General features: G+C 39.3%; 1 protein-coding gene across 2 annotated transcripts in view; it reads right to left on the reverse strand.

The window, feature by feature from the left end:
- Nucleotides 1–1,068: 1,068 nt before the first annotated feature.
- Nucleotides 1,069–22,858, reverse strand: part of LOC131041579 (general transcription and DNA repair factor IIH helicase subunit XPB1) — a 95,366-nt gene continuing 73,576 nt past the window's right edge. For both annotated transcript variants that reach the window (XM_057974708.2, XM_057974707.2), the window contains exons 16-21: nucleotides 11,622–11,735; nucleotides 11,331–11,411; nucleotides 11,171–11,230; nucleotides 1,975–2,058; nucleotides 1,719–1,861; nucleotides 1,069–1,606 (exon numbers count right to left, since the gene is read on the reverse strand). In XM_057974708.2, the coding sequence (XP_057830691.1) occupies nucleotides 1,510–1,606; nucleotides 1,719–1,861; nucleotides 1,975–2,058; nucleotides 11,171–11,230; nucleotides 11,331–11,411; nucleotides 11,622–11,735 (579 nt within the window). In that variant the 3' untranslated portion in view covers nucleotides 1,069–1,509. The remainder of the gene's footprint in view (nucleotides 1,607–1,718; nucleotides 1,862–1,974; nucleotides 2,059–11,170; nucleotides 11,231–11,330; nucleotides 11,412–11,621; nucleotides 11,736–22,858) is intronic.

The following is a 22,858-nucleotide window of genomic DNA, read 5'->3' on the forward strand; positions in this document are numbered from 1 at the left end:
GTTCCCATTCCACACCTCTAAAATCTAAGATGATGTGATTTGGAAGACACTTTTCTATATCTACAACCATCCGTATTCCAAACATAGTTAAGGATCCCCTAGACCTTGAGTGACCTCTAAAACCACATAACACTCACTTGTGGGATTTCAACATTTTGCAGTGAGTATTCGTGCCAATATTCACTAGGTATGAGTGGAATGCTTAAGAAGAGCAGAACAATGCTTGGTAGATGCTAAATTGGGATGAACAGTGAGACAAATGTTTCATGAACAAGCCACCATTCTTAAGAAATCGAGATCTTTGGAAGTTATCCACAAAGAATCCTTCTTGGACATAAAACCAAAGACTCTTTGGCCTGGAAACCTCTCATAGCACGATATATGAGATCTTTTTATTTCAGAAGCCTAAGCCTATTCTCCAATTCTTCAATGGCATATTTGATTCTAGATGGATTCTCCATGCATAAGTAGTAGATGTTTTACTTACTCATTGTGAAGAAAGGCTAGTAATGAATATCCGAGCATGGAATTGGATGAAGGTCTTCATATTTTATCTACAAAGATGGGTGGAATCAAGCAATTTTGCAGCACTAAAATGTTGCCTTCAAAGATGGAGTGGAGAAGATGAGGCCAGAAGACAATCGAGAGATATCTAAGCATTGGTGGATGCAAGCAAGGAGAATTTGAGGCAGAATACACTTCAAGGAACAATTTGGCCAAGACATGTACAAGCTCTGGAATTTCCTTCCTTGACATAAATAGGGCAAGTAAAACATTTTGTTGTTCAAGAATAAATCAATATAGAAGCAGTTGTTCCCTGGACTTGATACCTCAAGTGAAAAGCTTGTAGCCAAGGGCAAAATATTCTTTGAATAATTGTGCAATGTTTTAAGTTTATCCAAGTCCATGTGAAGAAGGAAGAAACAGATTGAGAATGTTCTTAAATGAAGCTATTTATTTTTATTAAATTGATTTTTGAAATTCCATCTTCTGCTGCACCTAAGTAAAAATTACTATTGAGAATACTTTGGTAGCACTTAGACAAAATTACAGAAATAACAACAAAGGTTGGAGAGTATAAATGCTGTCCAGACTACATAATTTAAAAACTTGCAGAGAAGTTCTGTATACATCATATAAGCATATATGATGCAACAGTTGTATAACTTAAATATTGAATTCGACTTCTCTTCAATGTCAACTAGAAAAAATGAATAATCCACTCAACAGCTTATGATTTCTACAAAATCAGATGTTCATACTTATGATTTATGATTTTATAAAACATAAGAAAAGATGTAAGCATCAGGAGACAGGACAATGCTTCTATGAAGCCTTCAAGGCAATGGGAAATGCGCACCAAGACAAAAGAATGACGGCTGCAGTCAGTTAATTCTGAATATGAATCACTGTGCTGTTGTGCCCATACACAAACGCCAAAAGCAATCCCTTCCCACAGATTTGCAATGGTCCACTTAAAAATTTGATATTTAATTTTACTATTCAACTTCAGCCAAAACGTTTCTTGAATAGATTATGTCTCTTATTGGGATCTTTAGGCTTGAGTTTGTTTTGACCATGTCCTGCATGCTTTCCTCGTCCAGTGCTGAAAATCAATCTTATACATCAGACTTCCATTGCTGGATACTCAAGGATAGAAGACAGAAAATTTGGGACAATGAAAAGCAAGAAAACACAAGATGTGCTTTGGTTAATACCTGTATTCCATGTACACCATGCCATGAGCTCCAGACATAGCACTCATTGAGCCAACTGAACGACGAGCCTTTAGAAGGGTAATGTCATCAGCATCCTCTTCTAATTGTTCCAAACCAACTGCATCATCTCCAGCAGTCAAGACCTGAAAAGCCAGGCAAGTAATTTTATAGTACAAACTTGTTGAACAGGAAATGACTAGCTAGTAATTGCTTCTAATTACCTTGCCATTGAATTGACAAGCAACTAAACACTCACCTTTGTGAGAAGCTGCATTTGGTCATCCTTACTGTAATAATTCAAATCTGCTCCTGTGTCTGGAGGTGGTAGGCTCGTAATGACCTGTATGCATGAAATCAAACACTTATATTAAATGAAAAACAGCAAAAAATCATATCATTATATTAACTTGTAGGCATTTCAAGGTGAACCCTCGTTATGGTTGAACCCTTATATAATCATTTGGATTTATTATGTGCTATAAATATGTATATCCCTTAGCCCTAGAAATGGAAGTATTCTATGAATTATATCTGCATCATTATCTAAATTGGTTGCAGGTATCCAAGGTAGACTTATCTATCTTATTCATGAGTAAGGATTATATCTCTAACTATATTGTGTCCCTTGTTGGATTAGGGCAAATTACAGGGTAATCCAGAAAAGGGATATTACATGGAATAAATTTGGAGTTGAGTTAATTATTCCAAAATTGGTATTAATGAGCCAAAACTTCCCCCAAAATGAAAATGAGCACCTTAACTCAATAAAGAACCAAAATAGCATGTTTTTCTTGTCGAACCAAAGTGGAAAACAAAACAAAATTAGCACCCAAATTAGTACATGGGTCAAAGTCAACATTGGAAGGAAAATAAAACACAATAAAGGAGAAAAAGCATTGAATCTAAGCCTTTTATCCAAATTAATGCCCAAGCCAAAATTACGAAAAAATTAAAGCAAATAAAAGACAATCAGAAGATTAAAACCCTTGATTTAGATAGACACTCAAGATGAGAAACAAAAATGGAAAGTAACATTTTATATTACTTTCAAAGGATAAAGATAGAATTTCTTTCAAAGCGACTGTTTTTATTATTTTCTTGGAAACTTCAAGAAGCTGCAGATAAGGCTATAAATATGTGACATTTACACATAAATCGTAATGAGTTGATGTCAAACTTACAATACAGAGACTGTTATTCGAATTATAGGTTAATTAAATTGTTAAGTGTTTGTGTAAATTATGTGAAGTTGAAACTTGCTTATGCTGCCAAGATTTTCATCCATGTCCAACCGCAAATATTGTAATTGTTCCAAGAAGAATTCAATTAATAAGAAGATCCATATTAACTTTGTGTGACATTGATGTTGGAATCTATGAAGCAGTTTTGAATGCTTTGTGATAATTAATTGTCTTCATCATATCTTCTTCTAGGTCTTGTTCCCATCTGATATTTTTCCTTCCAGATCAAATTAATCTTCGATACAACTACAAGTACCTCTCTTTTAATCCTCAAATAGTATTTTTCTTTAAGTTTTAGCTGTCATAAATGGAGAAAAACCATTGTTGAGAAACAGAATTCTTCAAAGTTTCATGCTCTAAACTCTAATATCAAAAACAGATAGGTCAAGTTTGGTTAATTATTTTATCCTTATGTGAAACCCCAGAAAATAAATTGTGCAATGTTTATATTAGCAAACTTGTTTTTGTTTTAGATTTCAAAGTAGATTGAAGAGGGATTTTCTCATCCATGATAGTGTGATATTTTATTCAACTTGGATATGTTCTATCCTAAGTGTAAGTATGCTATTGCACCTACTTAGTAATTTTATTAGGGTAATATTAATATTTAATTTTTCTCTCCTATGTAACTAATAATGGCATATGCACACATTGACTTGAAGCACACAAGTGCCACCACTACCTCATCAACCCTTGATTGAGAGTAGTTAGGTGTCACCTCTGTTTAATCAAGGCCACCTCAATCTTAGTTAGACTAAGTTAACTCACCTCTAGATTGAAAGTTAACTCATATCTCTTGGTCTTATCATCTCCTTGAGTATGCATGCAAGAGGCTTATATATGTGTATCTTCTCTAGCTTGTATAATCACTCATGCTATTGTGAGTTTTCTTAATGTTAATTTACTTTGTAAGCATTTGGCATTTCTCTCTTACGAAACCCCCTTACATTACTTTGATTTCATTATCATTTGTATTTAAAGTTTCATAGCTTCTATTCCTTGCACTAGATTCTAAGTTATTATCTAACATGGTATTAGAGCATTGATGCATGTGTATTTTTTAAAAGATTGGGGAGTGGAAGGAGGGCAAGCTAATCACTTTTATTTTGTATTATTTCAAAGATTCGAACAGGCTAAACACTTTGCATGTGTATTTTCCTAAAACTCAATATGCTCTTATTTTACAGCCTTGAATGACCTAGAGAATCAAAATGGTTTGATGAGAAAAAAAGAAAAAAAAATCTCCAAGTTTGCAATTGTGTTTTTTGGATTTGGAGTGTTTGCAGCTTTTCAATGATCTTGGCAACGTTTCAATTGTTCAATAATGTTCATGAGGTTTGAGAAAGTCAAGCTGCCTTTCATTTTGCATGAATTAGACTCCATGAAACCAATTTGCAAACAGATGTTTGTTCATGGCATCAAGTGAGTTGCTTGTTTTTCGGCATTTTGAAGCCAAACAACCCTATCATTGTGTCTGAAAGACCCAAACACCCCTATTTTCATATGAAATTTGTTAATTTAGAGCTAGGAGCATTTAAGTATTAGAATAATATCTTAGTTATTTATTATTTAGTGGTCAATTTTGTATTCTATTGTAAATATTAGATGTTTCTAATTTTGTTTCTGTTATCGAATCTTGTAATCTTATAACTGATCGTTTGATCATTCATTTGATGCATTCATTATTTTGCCAATTAATTGCATAATATGGTATCAGAGCACAGGAGAATTTTTATCGAAAATTTTGTAATCCTAATTTCATATTAGTGAAATTTTTCGAAATTATTCCAGTTGTTTTTTTCTCAAAAACCTATCTAAACTATTTCAGTTGTTTTTTTCTCAAAAACCTGTCTAGGGTTTTCAATCAAAATTTCGGCCTGTGCTCGTGTGGGTGCTTAAATGCGATTTTTTCTTTCGCGTTTTCTGCTTCACACCTGCAAATCGCGTGTTTTCACAACTGTTTTATGAGTTTTTCCGGCTCTTTCAAGCCCACGCAATGACTTTTATGGACCCTCTATATTTTACGAACCCTCTATATTTTTCAGTGGCTAGGGTTTGCAGAAAATCCTTTTTTCTGAGTGGGTTTTTCGGGCAGATATTTAAGTCCCTGTTAGATTTTTCTGGGTCCTCCGAAATTCATGCATTGGGATTTATGCTCCGAAATTATCTATTTTGCCTCGAAATTCGTGCAAACTTTATGCCTCAATTTTGTTCATTACACATCAAATTTACACGAATTCATGCGTTGACACATACCTACCTCGATATTTGTGCCGTAATCCAATCAACCATCTTTGACGAATATTCAGCTCAAGGGGAGTCAAAAATTCAGCGGTGAAACTACAATGCCTAGAAGCAGCGGATGCTCACAATTTTTGAGTATCCTGTCACCGATCAGTTGGTTTTTGGAAAGGCCACTCATCCCTCTACAGCCAGTCCTGATCAAACCAAGTTTGATGAGAAAAAATCGTGAAGCTGTCATGCTCATCAAGCTATTTGGACTGACAATTAGCTTCCTCAAATACCGATTGGCGAAACAGCTGCCGAGATATGGGAGCATCTCAAGACGCTGCATGAGACATCTGATAAGAGCAGAGCCTTCACTCTGAAAAATATGCTCTTCTCTATAGTCAAGGATGAGCGAAAATCCCTTCAGGAGCATCTCAATCAGATCAAAGACATCCGTGATCAATTAGAAGCCATCGGTTGGACTATGGAGGAGGACATGGTAGTTATCACATTGAAGAGTTTGTCTAAGTCCTATGAGCATTTTGTCGAAACACTCAACATCACCTCAACTGGTGTTGATCTTAAGTTCGTTGATCTTTGCACCAAACTTCTCCAGCAAGATCAGTGGAAGCAGCAATTCGGCAGCAATACCAGCTTGTCCTCTACAGAACAAGCTTTCGCAACCAAATCCTTTCATAAGGATAAAGGCAAATCTCAGTCTTCTCAGCCGAAGAACTTTGCTCCGTCATCAGAAGGCTCGAAGAAGAAAAATGTTCAGTGCAATCACTGCCATAAGTTTGGTCATATGGAACTTGAATGCCATAAACGTTTGGTTGCATAGTCCAAGCAAAGTGGTTCACAGCCTAAAGCTAATGTAGCGGAGCACACTGAGCAAAACGAGTCTGCCTTTTACGCCTTCATGGCTAAAAGACCTGCAAACCATATGAAGTCTTCTACCTGGTATATAGATTCAGGTGCCTCACGCCACTTCACTCATCGTCGGGATTGGTTCACCGAGTTTCAACCTTACTCAGATTCTATTATTTTTGGAGGGGAAGAGTACATTGTTGTCGGAAAGGGCAATGTGCAAATTCATTCTGGAGGGAGGAAATTTCCTCAATGTGTACTATGTTTCAGGGATGGAACTCAACCTTCTCTCAGTCAGTTAGATACTGAGACCATTCAGCTCGGTTTGACGTGACCTTCAGTTCATATCAATGCAGTATCATTGATTGGGAGACTCAATCTATTGTTGTCGTGGGTCTTGAGGATCATGGTTTATTCAAACTAGTTGACTCTAGTGATTCTCAGGAGCTTGCCATGGTAGCCAAGCCTTCCTCTGTTAGTACACTCTGGCATCAGCGTTATGGTTACTTAAATGTGCATTATCTTTCTCAGCTTGTTTAAGAAGATCTTGTCATTGGACTGCCAGAGATCCAAACCCAGAACCTCGAAGTTTGTGAAGCATGTCATGCTGGGAAGCACCATCGGACTCCATTTTCGGATGGCGACTCCTGGAAGGCTTCTAAGGTACTACAATTGGTCCATGTTAATATATGTGGACCAATCGATACTCGTTCTATTACTGGGTCTAGGTGTTTTATGCTTTTTGTTGATGATTTCAATTGAAAAATGTGGGTGTATTTTCTTCAACAAAAATCAAAGGTGTTTGGTTTATTTCAAAAGTTCAAAGCCTTAGTAGAAAAAGAGTCTGGTGAGCACATTATAACTCTTAGGTCAAACAATTGGCGGCAGTTTTGTTCTTCTGCTTTCTCTCATTTCTGTGAACAACATAGGATCAAACATCAACTCACAACACCCTACACCCCTCAACAAAACGATGTCGTTGAGCGGCAAAACCGCACGATAATCAAAATGGCTTGGTCTATGCTTGAACACAAGAGTGTTCCAAAGAAATTTCGGCCTGAAGCAGTTAACATTGTTGTCTATCTTCTGAATTAGTCTCCTACTGTGGCTGTGAAGAAGACTCCAGAAGAGGCCTGGTCAAGCCGCAAGCCTAGAATCAATCATTTGAAAGTTTTTGGCTCCACTGCTTATATTTGGATCCCTAATGTTAAATGCACCAAGTTGGATGCCAAGAGCCAGATGATTATGCTAGCCGGCTACAATGATACTCACAAGGCCTACCGGTTGATTGACATTGAGACAAATCACCTCATCTGCAGTCGTAATGTTGATTTTGATGAGGAACGGGGGTCATTTCAGCTCTCTCCTTTGTTTTGGATCCAGAGGATCGGCCATTGAAGGCTTCGGACTTGGGTGTTCGTCTTACACTAGGTCCACCTATGGGAGGACTCCAACTGTTCCAATTCCTACACCTACATCGGCTCCTTCTCCTACGGGATCACCTAGACACGCAGTTGCACCACCTGACTTTCCTCAGGATTCATCTGATCTTTTGTTTAATGATGTTGGCACTTCTACTCTCCGTCCTAAATGGTGGGCTAAGACAACTGTCAATCTTCATGTTGATGAGCTCATCAAGGGTAGAACTGCTCAGAAGAAGAGTAAAATCCTAATTATGTTAATTTTGCTCTAATGGCCAACATTCACAGTGTGCATGAATCTCATACATACATAGAGGCCAAAGGGATACCTACGTGGGAACAAGTTATGGCAACTGAGCACCACAGCTTGCTGAAAAATAACACGTGGGTTCTATCAGATCTTCCTCCACGAAAGATACCCATTGGATGCAAATGGGTCTATAAGGTCAAATACAAGGTTGATGGTACTTTGGATAAGTACATGGCTCGTCTAGTTGCCAAGGGCTTCTCTCAGCACGAAGGGATTGATTACAAAAAGACCTTTGCTTCAACAGCAAAGATGAGCACCATCAAATTAGTCCTAGCCATGGCAGCTCAATGTGGTTGGAAGGTCCATTAGATGGACGTCAAGAGTACCTTCCTGAATGGTGAGTTATATGAAGAGGTCTACATGACGCAACCTCTTGGATTCAAGGTTGCTGGAAAAGAACACCAGGTGCTCAAACTGATGAAAGCACTATATGGCCTAAAATAGTCTCCTCAAGCATGGTACATGAAAATTGATAAGTACCTCATAGATCAAGGTTTCCAGCGGAGTCCTTCTGACTCGAATCTGTATGTCAAGACTACTTGCAGTGATATCATCCTTCTAGTTATATATGTTGATGATCTAATCATCATTGGCAGTTCAGCATCTTTGATTCAGGGAATCAAGCAAAATTTATGCCAGTCTTTTGACATGACCAACCTTGGGCTTCTACACTACTGCCTAGGTGTTGAGGTTTGGCAGCAATCTCATGGCATCTTCATCTCTCAGTCGAGAATGAATCCAATTTCAGGCAACTAGTGGGCAATTTAATATATCTCACCACCACTAGACCTGATCTAAGCTATGTAGTGAGTTACATATCCCGCTTCATGACAGCTCCTACATCATATCACTAGGCTGCAACGAGGCAGATCCTAGGCTATGTCAAGGGCACTTCAGACTTTGGTATCCTCTATGGACGAACCAAAGATCCCAAACATCAGTTTCACAGATTTGGATTGGGTAGCCTTTGTTGATGACAGAAAGTCCACATCCGAGTATGTCTTCAATTTGGGAACAGGTGTTGTCACTTGGACCAATAAGAAGCAGTAGGTCGTAGCTCTTTCCTCGACGGAAGCTGAATATCGAGGATCAGTCAAACCAGCTTGTGAGGCAATTTGGCTTCGAAGGATGCTTTCAAACATCCAAATGTCTCAAGCAGGTCCTACACCCCTCTTATGTGACAATCAAGGGGTGCTCAAACTCGCCAAAAAACCAGTCTTCCATGAGTGAACCAAGCATGTTGAGCTTCACTGTCACTTCATTTGCAAGCTTGTTGAAGATGTATCCGTGGATTTGCAGTATGTTCCTACTGAGGATCAGACTGTAGATATCCTCACCAAGTCTCTGAATCCAGATAAGTTTGTTAAGTTCAGAGGGCAACTTGGTGTAGCAGACATATTGACCATTAAGGGAGGGTATTCTAGTAAGGGAATATTTTAAAGAATCTTAGCATATTATATCGACGTTAACATCAAATCATCAATCTTTCCTCCATCTTAGCCCCCTTCACTATTGTAGTTTTGACTTTGGAAGTCCATTTGCAAAAACCCCATTCTCAACCATACAAGCTTTATTTTTTTTTTAAATTGAGTTACTTTTCCACGCTCTTTGTGATGGTGCGTGTATTTTCTAATTTTGATGTACGGTTTAGCCAGTATGCATGCATGATTTTTGGTTTACTTCACAATGGTGACGTTAGTTTTTCTTATATGAATCCAAAATTGGAATTTCTGCATTATAGATTTCTTGAGCATTTCTGGAGCATTAAATATATCATTTATGCTCAAATTTTACTCTTCAATCAATCAGCAGGAATATGAACCTTGAGTGGATTCACCATATCTTGACTAGGGAGAATTCCTTCCCCAAAATCAATCTTCACAGTAGGGTTTTCGTTCTAGGGTTGTGGAAACTGCTTGACTCCACAACTGGGGTTTCAAGAAAATACCAAGAATCCAAAATATGAAAATGTCTGCTCACAACCTCATTCAAAACCCTTTTTGGGATCTTTTTAGAAGTTATATTTTTTTAACCATTTAATAACTTTTTAGAAAAATCATATTTTATCTCCTTATAAAGTGACTTTTATTTTTATTTACTTTCAAACAATAAGAGTCGCTTTATAATTAAAAAAATTATATTTCCACGCCACCGCCAAGTTCTGGAAAATATTAAAAGAGGCCAATTATGAAATCTATCCATGCCTACATAACCTTAAGTTCGTACGATATCAATCTTAATGAAGATTGATGCTTTCCAAAAATAGCAAACTTCTCCAAGAAATGTAGAATGCTCCAAGAATGTCTAAAGTTTAAACTACATTCGAAAAGTACCATGGGACTCGCCTTGATTTCCTAAATACACTACCACTACCGGAATTCCATTCCAAAAAGGTTGGCACACTCCAAGAAAGTTGGAGTTTTGAATATAGTGGAAAGGCCATACAAAGAGGGATATTACACCATTTACAAAATTTAAAATGAAACTTGTTTTGGGCTAACAAAAAGTCTGCTAATTCTTCCATGCGAACAATTAGGCATTTTGCAGGTCTCAACATCATCAAGCAAGTTAGCACTAGGGAGATGAACTTTCTTTAATTCCAAGACATTAGGATAAAGCTTTGGTTCTTCTAAATTCTAGTTATTCCAACTTTACTGAGTGACAATGCCATCAACTTCAATTTAAAGACGTTAAGACAAAATCTCAACACTTTGACATCATAATCAGTCAAACTTTACAAAATTTAGGGTCTCAAATTGATATAAACTTATAGAGTGAAAGGTCAGGGTGGCAAATATATCAGTAAAGTCATGGTCTCAACTTTGGCCTTATCAAAACCATGTTTAACATGGCCATTCCACTTCATTGGCTTCAATTCTCTCACTTCATTTTTTTTACCTATATGAGATTTAAACTGTAAAAGATCTAAAGATTATTCCTGTCAAATTAAACCAGCCCATTGATGCATTAAACAAAGGCATCAATTTATGACAGAGTTCTTGACTAGACCACCACCAATCTTAACAAGCCGGTATGGAGCTCTCTTCCTCTAGTATTGCAAGCATTCTTAGGACTTATTTTCTCAGGTCGTTAAAAATGCTAATTAATTATATTCCAGTCAGACATTAATTCATTAGTATTATTCTTTAATAAATATTTCATTTCATTTATCAAATAATTATTTTGAAATTTTTGAATGTAACATATAATGCAACATACAAGATAATGTACTCATGATCTTGTATAACAAAAGTTGGTATAACAGGCTGCTTTTCATTTCCACACAGATGTCTGTTCTTCCTAGTAGCTCCCTACTTCTTACAACACATACTGAAACATTACCCCATTCAACACAAGTACAGCAGTATTATCAAACTCGCTTACCTTGAAACTGTATCCTTGATCAATCAGAAATTGTTGTCTCTTTGTAGAATAATACATTTCCTGCAATTAAAGTCAACATCATGGTAAGTCAAACTAATCCAGAAACCAAGAAGAGAATTGAATATTTTGAATTCAGCACCAAATTTATATTAAGGCTTGCCTGTGTGTCTGTGGAAACTAATGAGTAAAAAAAAGCATTGTACTCTTCCTTTCCTCCCGCCATCCTATCCTGGAGTTTACCCTATAAAAAGGTAGCCACCCAGTCAATGATTTCTTATAGTATTGTAGTTTGATACTTCTCAAAAACAACAGCAATTATGGACACAGTTCAAGATTTTGCTAGAAGAATTGAGATTTGCATTGTGTTTTTTATACAGTTCAAGTATATGCATCAATGTTGCTATAGTCCCCTGAAGATAATTGCAAATTATCATTGCATCCAAAGGCCAACCTTGGCTCTCAAAATACGTCCCAATCGCTGTGCTTCTTGACGTCGGGAACCAGCATGAGATGATATTTGAATAATCACATTGGCTTCAGGAATATCAATAGAGTTGTCTCCTACCTGAAAATTATAAATGACATAAAGTCAGGAAAGAAAAAGGAAGAAACCTCAGAGTACTCCTTGACTCTTATTGCATAAAAGTCAGGAAAGAAAAAGGAAGAAACCTCAGAGTACTCCTTGACTCTTATTGCATATGCACACTAAACAAAACAAGATTAATGACAGCCACACATTAATGCTACATTTGCCTTGCAGAAAAAACTAGAAAAACAGCAAACACTTCTATTTCTTGCAAGCAGCAAAACAGAAAGCAGAAACTGGAAACCTATAATCATGGCATTCATGAACAATTCAAATTATATCATCCCATGCCAAAAGAATTATATTAATCTTTTTAATTTTTCATGATCATCTAATTGACACGCATATTCATGAACTAACTTCACTCTATATTATGGAACCCCAAAATTAATACTAACAAATTGCACATCATGGATCTAACATTGCTAATCATTATCACGTCTTTTCAAGGTTTAGAATATGTCTCAATTTCATCAAAAATGTTGAGATCAAAATTTGAAATCAATTCCGGAAATTTTGAGAAGTAGATATTGTGTTAGAGAATTTCAATTGATGTAAATCTCAACATTTGAATTGTAGTCACGGCGGTAGTAACGATGCAACTTAGGAGAGATCCAGGCACCACAACCAAGTTGACTCATGTAGCAGGGTCAAGTCTTTATATTTACATTGCTAAAGAATGTATATAGTGATTGAAGGACCAAACTTTGATATGTGACTTTATGGTGTTGTAATCCACTTTCAGATTCCTATACGAACTAATGTTCAAGCAATAGGAAGTGAAAGAAAATATTGAGGTCATGTGCTGGGAACTAATAGTTAGTCCACCCTACTCTTTTGGTACAGTGATTAAAAAAAAAAAAAATTAAGAGAGTCCCAGCATCCACACTTTTCATTCAATCTAGGTACCAAATGCCAAGATTCTATCCCATAGGAATTTTCTTTGGTTGCCTCAGTTTGGGTTTAGTTTGCTCAACTTGGCTTTATAAATTTCAATTGTTAAATAAAGCTACTTTTAAAGCAACCAGTGACACTCTTATGGAAATTTCAAGCCTTTTTACTTAATCCTTTAACCAAGGGACTATTATCTAGTCTTTAGATCTGTGTTTATTTATGCCATGGTGAGAAAACAATGATTCCAAACAAATCAGCAGAATATTCAGCCATACAAATAACAAAGTAACACCAAAGAGACTGTACATAGCCAAACTCCAGGGAACAATGTTACAAGGCTCTCCTGGACTTGCCTAGACCCAACAAATCCTGAGGCAAGAGGCCCAAGGACATGTGAGCTGAGTACCATGTAAGTCTGACCAGACTTGCCGAACTAAGTGAGTCTTGGAAGGTAGACTCTGTTATGGAAGAAAAGTAAAGGAAAATAAAAAATAAAAAAGTTAAAACCTATCACTTAAATTGACCTCTATGACTCTAAAAGCGCCTTAATTCATTGGAGCCAAAATCACATGCTATAAACTAGGATGGAAATTCCATACCATAGGGATTGAAAATTGAAGAACTGCAACATTCTAACAATCAACTGAAAATGAAGGACCGAAGTAAACCACACAAGTAACAGAAGACATAAGGATTTACCATGGAGAGCTCAAATTCCATGAGAAAACTCCAACAAAAGTGAGATCTAATGGCCTCCTCATCTACAATCTACAGTCTAATGGCATCTTGGGCAGACAACAAACAAGAACATTTTGTGTTTCGCCCCTAAGATCAATCGCTAACTCTCACACTTCCCTTTCTATGCTATTATAATCAATTTTCGGTGAAAAATGCACTCTATGATCGAATAACCTATACATTGCTCAAATGCTTCCTTTGTTTCTCTTAAATGCTTATTTTGGATGTACAATTGCTACTTATGCTTTTACAAAGCCCAAACAGAAGATGAAAGGATGACACGAGGAAAAAAGTGGAATTCAAAATGACATCAGGTGTTTCTTTGTCACAAGATAAAATCACTTCTTTCAGCAGACTGGAAATTCTGTAATCACCTTGCCAATTGTGAAACTGCCACCTTTTAGAATCAGAAATTGAATAATCAAACAATTGAAACCAACAGTTAAACCTGTAATGTGCTTCCTTCAATGAAAGTGTACCTAAACTTAAGATCTTTTTCATCGTGGAATTGTAGCATGCCTAACTCATTTTTCGGTACATTTATGTATCATTGGTATTCCTCTAGGACTTGTGCACATTAGGCTTAAAGTTAAATGGAGTTTGCATCTTTATAATTTATGTAAATGTTATGTTTGACATGTCTAGGATGGGGATGGTAAGAAAAATTGGGACGCATTTTTAGGACAGTCAGGGGTGGGAAGCCTTTTCTAAGGGATGGATGAGGACAAAAAATATAAAAAAATAGGAAATAAATAAATTCAAATTTGCATATGATAAGGCATTCAACATATTTGTTATATAACAATATTATCGAAAAATAGTGCTAAACTGAGATTCACATGACTCAACCCAAATCAGCAAAATTTCAAAATGTCATTTGAATTTTCATTACAACAAAATTAAAAGGGTGAAAGACTACAGCAACAAAATGACAAAATGTAGACAAATACAAACTCTATATCTGAGTCACTGCCAATACAAGGGACTACCTCATCCAATGGAACACCAACCAATCCCTCATGTACCTACTTATCATCAATCTCTGCGGCATCTTCATGATCAACATCCCACTGTGCAACTAGAGTCTTAAGACACAAGGCCCTATGCATGGCCACCATCTTCTTAATTGATTAAATGAACTTGTATGTGGCTCAATTCGTCTTTGTAGCTAAGTAACTAGTGACCTGTGAAAGGAGGTGATTAGCAAGCATCCTCAACTCTACTATATCCTTGCCATGCAATGTCCACCATCCAATAAGGTCGGATTGAACGAATGTAATTATATCCATCCTTGACTCTAATTTGTTAAATGTTGGGTTCCAACACAATCCCAAGATGGTTGTAAAAGCCACCTAAAATCCTAACATAAGATTTTCAAGCAAAATAATAATAATTTATTCATCAAAGGTTTTATAAAGTATATAAAACTCTCATTGGCCCCCCAAGTGATTGTTACAACCACTTAAAAGGCCGACATACTATTCGCAACTTGTAAAAGGGGGGTGGCCGAGAGCCATGGTTTAAGTCATTGGCACTTTCTAATGGTTTTGTAATTGGTTTCAGGGCCCAGAGGAGAAATTGAAAACCCTTTCTTTTGTTGACAACAAAATGTGGAAACATATAGGCACACAAACTTTTTGACATGATCCCTCAAAGAAATGTGGATTCACGGAATGCCATTCTTGCAGTTGCATATGCCATGTTAAACGTACTCTTGCAATTTTTTGAAGCTCTAACAAATAAAATCTTAAAACTCTTTTACTTCAATCTTGCAATAACCTTAATTTCAGTGATGAATTGAAAAATCAATAACTTATGATTGGAAACATATTTTTACCCAAAAATTGATCAAATGGCATATAACCATTTCAAAAAATAACCCATTATTATTCTGACCTGAAAACTTCCACATGATTTACTCAATGTTGGGAATGACTCTGTAAAGTGATTTACTTCCAGCTCAAATGGTTCTTGAGATTTAATTGTTTTGGCTCAACAAGGTCAAACTGCGCACAACATAGGTATATAACCACCTCCAACTTGACAAACAACTTGACTCTTCAGATGTTTCAATGCACTTGCAAAACTGGGTTATTACAACAGGTTTGACATGACAAGCATTACCAATTTTTAAAAAATTGGGCTAGCTCAAATACAGGGCTAACAAACCATAACGCAGAGACCAAAAATTATTCTCTCAACCACTAATTAGACATTATCTTTTTAATCAAACAGAAAAATTAAAGCCCAAAATTTAGTTAATTGTAGGTTTATAACAGTGTATTATTAAGATAGTTTGTGCCTTTTTCTGTTCTCAATAGGTACAACCTCTCTTGTTGGAAAGATCCACTCAACCCACATAATATGACCTCCCTCATTGATGAAATATTATCATAGAAAACTACACTTACATTTATATCTGTTACAGCCATAGTTAAGCCCAGATATAGGACATTTTATGATCTTCAAGTGGAGAAACCTACAGGAAGGTTCTTGACATGGCATTTATTCCAAGTATTATCTAACAGTATATTAGTTCAATATGTGCTATTTGTTCTGCAACATTTATGGTTAAAATCAGATCTGTCCCATGTTTCACAATTGCTGGAAAAATCAGAACCAATCATGATTTTAAGTCTACATCGAAGCCAAGTGACTATTAATTTATGATTGGGGAAACAGATTTATCTCCATAAATTGCTAAAGAAAATGATATTTATAATGAATTTGTAATGTCCCCTAGTTGATCAGCAAACACTAAACTTGTTGGCAGGTAGATAGGATTGAGTTTTAAATGACTCCTTATTGACAGTTAGGAGGAGTAGATCTATCGGTTAGTGTGGTGACCGCATCTCCCTGTTAACGTAGCTTAGTCAGCCAGTTAAGTAGTTGTAACTTAACAATAAGGGTCGCTGCATTTGTATTTATTCCAATTGCTGCACGGATCTGCAGTCATCATCAGCAAAATCTGGTATCATTTAAACAGTTAACTGCCAGAAATTATGGAAAGTGGTTGGTGAATTCGGTATCACTGAATGTGGAGTTGATTTCCACTAATTTAGGGTTGCAGTTGTTGGGGAGCATAGGAGGCACTGGAAAGGAAGGGAAAAAGTATTGCTGATTGTAATATCAAAAATATCATCCCTTGTAATTAATGTGACAAATGGCGCTTTTCCTCCATCTCATCAGATCAGGATCTGCCATCATGTCCTTTTGTCCACTTAGACCATCCATGTTAGCTCTGGCCTAAGCATTGTCAACTCTGTTGACTTGTCACCTTCGGGGACACAGGCACGGCACAGAGACATCAGCGCTGCGCACTAGCATCCCGCGAATCTGACAATCCACAGGTGGCCATTTGAGCGTTACGCCTATGCCCGGAAGGAATCGTAACGCCTCTGCATGCGCCCACCGACGTTTGAATTCCTTCTTGGGCCTTTATCTTTCACTTTGGAGGCATTTGGAGGGAATTCTTTGGCAAGTTTAGCAATCTTCTTGCAAGTTGAGCTCTTGGAGACCATTTTGGATAGCATACTATCAACACCACCATTGTTGCAGCATTATCAAGCATTCCAAGCACTTCCAAGCATTCCAATCTCCATTCGTGATAGGGAAGTTATCTTAATCCTTTCTCTTGCATATTTATCAAATTTATTTCCAATTTTGCGTTACACTGTTATTCTCTTTATCATTTATCTTTCTCGTGGCTTTCTTGGGTTGTCCGTGGAGGTGGAAACACTAAAACGGGGGTTTGACTGGCAGGCTCCAAAACACAACCCCAACATTTTCCTTTCTTGCATGTGTGTAGGTACACTGCCGTGAAGAGGAGATTGACTTGCAGGAGGGAGGCTTCATAGCGTGGAGCCTTTGTTTGTCTATTTCTTTCCCTTTTCTCCTTCCATTTTATTTTGGTTGTTTCGCATATCGCATTTATTAGTTTAGTTTTATTGTTTTTTGTACTTTTATTGCATCGTAATCACAGTTAAAGCTTTATGTACGAACTTTGTACCTCATCCATATAGGACGACAATGCGCCGCGCTAGTGTCCCAGATCCGCGTGCTCGTCTTGAGGACAGAAGCTCTACAGAGTCATGCAGAGACGCTTCTCGAGTATCTGACACTTCCTGCATAAACCTGTTATCCCCTGGCTCATCTTAGCACCAGTTCGCAGAGGTAATTGGAAGGATAATTTGTCCTCAAGGATCCATCATCCTTGAGGTGGCAAATTCCTTCCATTACATTTTGGTGAACTAGGCTTATCTTTGCACTACTTGCTTTTCGCTTCATTTAGGTGCATTTAATCTTTTAAATTTTCAAAAGTTTAAAAATTTGAAAACTATCTAAAAAAAACAGAGGAAAATCAAAAACAACAAAATTTTTCATTCGCATTTAGTTTAAATTTCAACACTTTTTTGTTTATCATTTAAAATCAACTTTATCATTCGGTGTCCCTGTAGTGTGGTCCTGAACGTCGTGTGGCTTGTCTATGAGCTTTACGACTCAGACTGCAACAGGAGCCGTAATCAAAAGGTTGTCCATGCAGAGTTTTTCCCTTGATCGTTACAGTCCTCCTCTACCCGGCACCATGTAGGGTGGGTAGTCATCCGATCCCAATGACTTTTTGACCTCTTAGAGTCTGAAATCTATTCAGACTGGGGGGCTTTCTCCTTCTAATTCGCAACCTGACTCTCCTAGGAGTTCTACTCCATCTTTCCCTCCTGTGATCGATCATGATTCTGCAATTACTGTAGACTTTGAGAAGATCAATATGTTGGAGCAAAATTTGAGAGACTTTGAGGGTTTCTTGAACAGCGAGAATGTCCTCCCCCAGGCAGGGAGTGTCATAGGTACCTTGAGAGACATGTTAATCTCCAACAAGAGAGGCCTGGAGATGTTGAGGGCTTTGTCCATGATTGTTAAAAGCCATGTGCCCCTGGCGGATGCACCCCCAGTGGATAATCAATGTGATCCTTTTATTTCCCAAGTTAGTGTCAGCATTCCGGACTTGGGCATGCACATGGTGGACTCCACCATACCTAGTGTTAGTGCTTCACTCACTCCCTTGGGCTACACAGGCATGGCCAGTAGTTCAACCTTCGTCGATGCTCAAGTTTCAGTAATCAATGCTAGCACTACATCTGTTGGTAGCACTGGTCCTTCTGGAGGTTTCCCTGGAGGTGGCGGTGGATCTGGCCCACCTCCACCTCCTCTGGCTTCTAATCCTGTCCTAGACACAATCTTACAGAACATGGGGCAGTTGCAGTTGCAGCTAACAAACTTAGCATCTGCCTCTGGTCAATCATCTGTGCCCGCGTATTACCGGAAGAGTCCCCTTGACATTACTGTTGTCATTTTATGACACCCTTGGTCCATCAGTGAGAACCGATCAAAGATATGTTCCATGGACCAGCGCTGCCCAGTTGATCAAGGAGAAAAGCAATGGAATTATGAAGTGTGAAGTGTTGTCTTGTCAGAAGCAAGTTCCTAAGTCTTCTCAACTACGGTGACTCCGCTCTCCAAAGTTACCCCGGAGCTCCGGAACCCCCAGGTTCCCAAGTTCCTTGTCCTTCAACCCCGGAACTCTGGAACCCCCAAGTTCCTTGTCCTTCTACCCCGGAACTCCAGAACCCCCAGGTTCCCAAGTTCCTGGTCCCTCAACCCCGGAACTCCAGAACCCCCAAGTTCCCAAGTTCCTTGTCCCTCAACCCCAGAACCCCCAGGTTCCCAAGTTCCTTGTCCTTCTACCCCGGAACCCCCAGGTTCCCAAGTTCCTTGTCCCTCAACCCCGGAACCCCCAGGTTCCCAAGTTCCTTGTCCCTCAACCCCGGAACTCCGGAACCCCCGAGTTCCCAAGTTCTTTGTCCCTCAACCCGGGAACTCTGGAACCCCCAGGTTCCCAAGTTCCTTCCCCAACTATGGTGACTCCGATCTACGAATTTCCCTAACTAAGATGACTCCGGTCTCCGAAGTTCCCCAACTACGGTGACCCCGCTCTCTGAAGTCTTCTAAACTTGCTTCTAGCTTGCAACACTTCCAGATGGCGTGATCGACACTCAAGGCTTTAAATGCTCCAACAGTTTTGGTGACTTATGCACTTTTTTTGTGGAGCCACAAGGGTGCATTTAATGTTTTTGGCAGGATTTCCATCAAGGTCGGTACGGGGCCATGCTTGGTGACTTATGTCATGCCTGACTTTGGAAGGTTAGTCGATCCACCTTCTCAGGATTGCCCTTTGTGGGTATGGCTAGGTTGCTTGCATGTACAAGTCAAGTGCATGCACTTCCCTGCACTTCCAGACTGACATGCAGGGGTCATGATCACCCTTGTGACCATTTTCTATATAATGGCTTTTATGCCTCATTGTAAAGGGTTCTCTTCCTGCTGCCTTGAGCTTTCTTATGCTCTTCTCTTCTCTTGAAGACTTGTAAATTTTTGCATTTCTGCAACTGTAAGATTGGCTTTTGGCCTTATGATTAATTAAAAATCACCATTCTTGCCTCTTTTCAACTTATGTATGCTGTGTATGCTTTCTTACCTCCATCATAGGTGTATGTCTTGTGGTTTTTTCTCTTCATATATGCGATGTTAACTGGTTTTTCTGAGTGTGACTTGTGGGAATCCTTCTCCCCTCTTGGCATTCAGTGAATTCTAACCTTCATATATGCATTGGGGTCACTGATACAACTGAAAAGTTGTGCACCTTTAGGGTGTTTCAGTTAATTACTTGTGTCATTTCGGTAGGGAGAGAAACAATCTCTTCTTGGTGCATCACCTCCTTTTATTTCAAACAATTCCCTCTTCCTTTTGCCTCTGCAAGTTGTTAGGATAGGCTTAGTAGTAAGTTTTGAACTGTTGAGTTGGTTCAACACCTGCACCTGGAATGAGAAGGAAGTCGGCCTTCTCCAGAGATTCAACCCCCTTGCGCAAGGTCCCACACTTCGAGGTTGTTTCCATGTTTCACAAGGTTGCTGAGTTGATAGATTAGCAAGGGTGCAAGCATTTGTGATAACAATTACCATCCTGAATACAATCCTTCCAACTGTTGCTGAGTCCCTGAAATTTGATAGGTTCAATGGTGATGGGGACCCAAACGTGCATATAGATTCCTTCATGACTATGTGTAGTGACTACCATAGTCTAGATTTTGTGCTACTGAAACTGTTCTCGCGCTCCCTCAAGGGGACAGTGTTAGAATGGTATAGCTCCTTACCTAACCACTCTATTCGTACCTTTGATCAGCTTATGGATCTTTTTCTTAATCAGTTTCAAGCGAACATTGGTAGCAGGGTCGCTATTGTTGACCTTGTTCATTGTAAACAGAAGCCCAATGAAAAGATCACTAATTTTGTTTCGAGGTATCAAGATATCTCAACCAAGATCCCCTTTGCCCTGCGAGATAGTGATCTGCAGAGGATGTTTATCGGCAATCTATAGCCGGCATTGAGGGAGAAACTATCCCTTAACCGATATCAGAACTTCGCTAACATGTGCTCTGCTCTCACTGATTACCAACACACTGTGTCACAGTTCGGAGATACTTCTTCGAACCCTCGCGATGGGTCCTTTGCAGGCACGACCACGGATGGGTCCAAGAAGAATAAGGTTGTCGCTAATGTTGCGGCTATTCCTCCGATGGCTGTTGCACAAGCCCCGCAACAAAATAGAGTCTTCACTAAGCTGAACGACTCCTACTTGAGCATAATGTAGCGATTCTTGAAAGACAACCTTATTACCCTTCCGAAAATAAAATAGTGGTCTGATAGTCGACCTTATCCGTGTTGGTATGATGGTTCGAAGTTTTGTCATTATCGTGTGCCTGGTCACGATACTGAGCGATGTTATCGTCTTCAACATGTTGTCCAAGACCACATCGACAATGGTGCAATCAAGGTGGATGCACAGAAGCACAAATCAATCAAGTCTGTTGATAAAACCAACAGCGACTTGTAGATTTATACCGATCCTTTCCCTCTGCATTCGGTAAACTTTATCTCTGCATCGGATCCTTCTTTGGATGATGGTCCATATGTGAACATGGTCACCATCGCCCCTATTAGCTCACCTCCGGCCCAAAAGGGGAAAGTATCTAACTTGTCCTTTTCATTTACCCCTCTAGATGCCCCAAATTGCGAAGAGCCCACTCCTCTTTACATCCCTGCCAAGTTGAACAGTCAAACTGTCACAGGTGTGATGGTTGACCCATCTAGCAAAGTCGATGCTAACATAGAGGAGATTCTCTTTGTGAACAACTGGCATAGACCGGCATATAATGAGATTCGTGCAACTTTGAGGACACATGATGGATTTTTTATCCGCCCCTTGGGCAATACCACCTTGACGGTCCTCATAGGACCTAATGCGGTGTCCTCTATGTTCGTCATCATTCCCGAATCGGACCTCTTCCGAATTAAGCTCAGCCTTCCTTGGTTGATTACTATGGAAGCAATCCCCTCAATTGTACACAAATGTCTCAAGTTTCCCCATGAGGGCATGGTGAATGTCATCCAAGACACCGGATACCGACCCCTGATTGCCCATGGGAATTTTTCGTTGGACCACTTTTGGCCTGCTCCAGTGGGACCCATGCTTCCCCGTGGTGATTTAATGTACCACGCTTATTATCAATATAGAACGAGGGAGTCGGCCCCTACATCTATGCAGCCTAGTGTTTCGTTGCCACCTCCTGCATCGACCTCTCCTCCATCGATTTTGGACTTGGAGCGGGTAGTGCCTCATGTCTCCTCATCGTCGAGGGCCGAGGCTAAGCCTGCTCCCTCAAATAGACCTTCGCGTCCACCTCGGACTGCACAGCCTCCAGCGGTGTCTGTTGTTCCTACGACTACGCCCGACGCAACAAAGGGAAAGGCACCCATGATGTCAAAGTTCGCGGCCCGCCCTCCCTTTGAGCTCCTAATCATGGACGATATTCCTCGGCCCTCTCTTTATGCAAAAAGGGAGAGCTCTCCTCATGTCCCTTCGTCACAGCCTGCATCGAGACCCTTTGTTCCTCCAGCCGCTCCTCAAGCGAAATGAATTTGGGCGCCCGTTGCTATGGATGTGGTGCCTCTTCAAGAGGCACCTCCTGTCTCATCGATTGGGCCTTCTCCTGTCCTTGACACAATTCTGGAGGCCTCTCTTATGGAACACAATGCTCCTAAATCCTCTCTGGCTCTAGTTGGTGGTCCTCACCTCCGTCAGAATCAACGTGCGCGTGAGCGTAAATGCTTTCGACGGGCCCAAGCTTGAGAGTGGGACGTTGCCTTACAGTCCACTGGTGTGGCTCCGACACCCAGCGCTATTGTTTCGGAGCCTATTCCCTTGATTGCTCCCGTCTCTACACCTGTTTCAGTCTCACTCCCTACTGCTTCGGGGGCTTTCGATCAACCTCCCTCTAAACGGGTGCAGGTTTTCATTGCCCCTTCTTTGGAGCCACCTCTTATCACTTCTTTGTCGGACATGCCTCCCTTGTC

The sequence above is a fragment of the Cryptomeria japonica genome, chromosome 8 (genome assembly GCF_030272615.1).
Source record: "Cryptomeria japonica chromosome 8, Sugi_1.0, whole genome shotgun sequence".
Taxonomy (NCBI): Eukaryota; Viridiplantae; Streptophyta; class Pinopsida; order Cupressales; family Cupressaceae; genus Cryptomeria; species Cryptomeria japonica.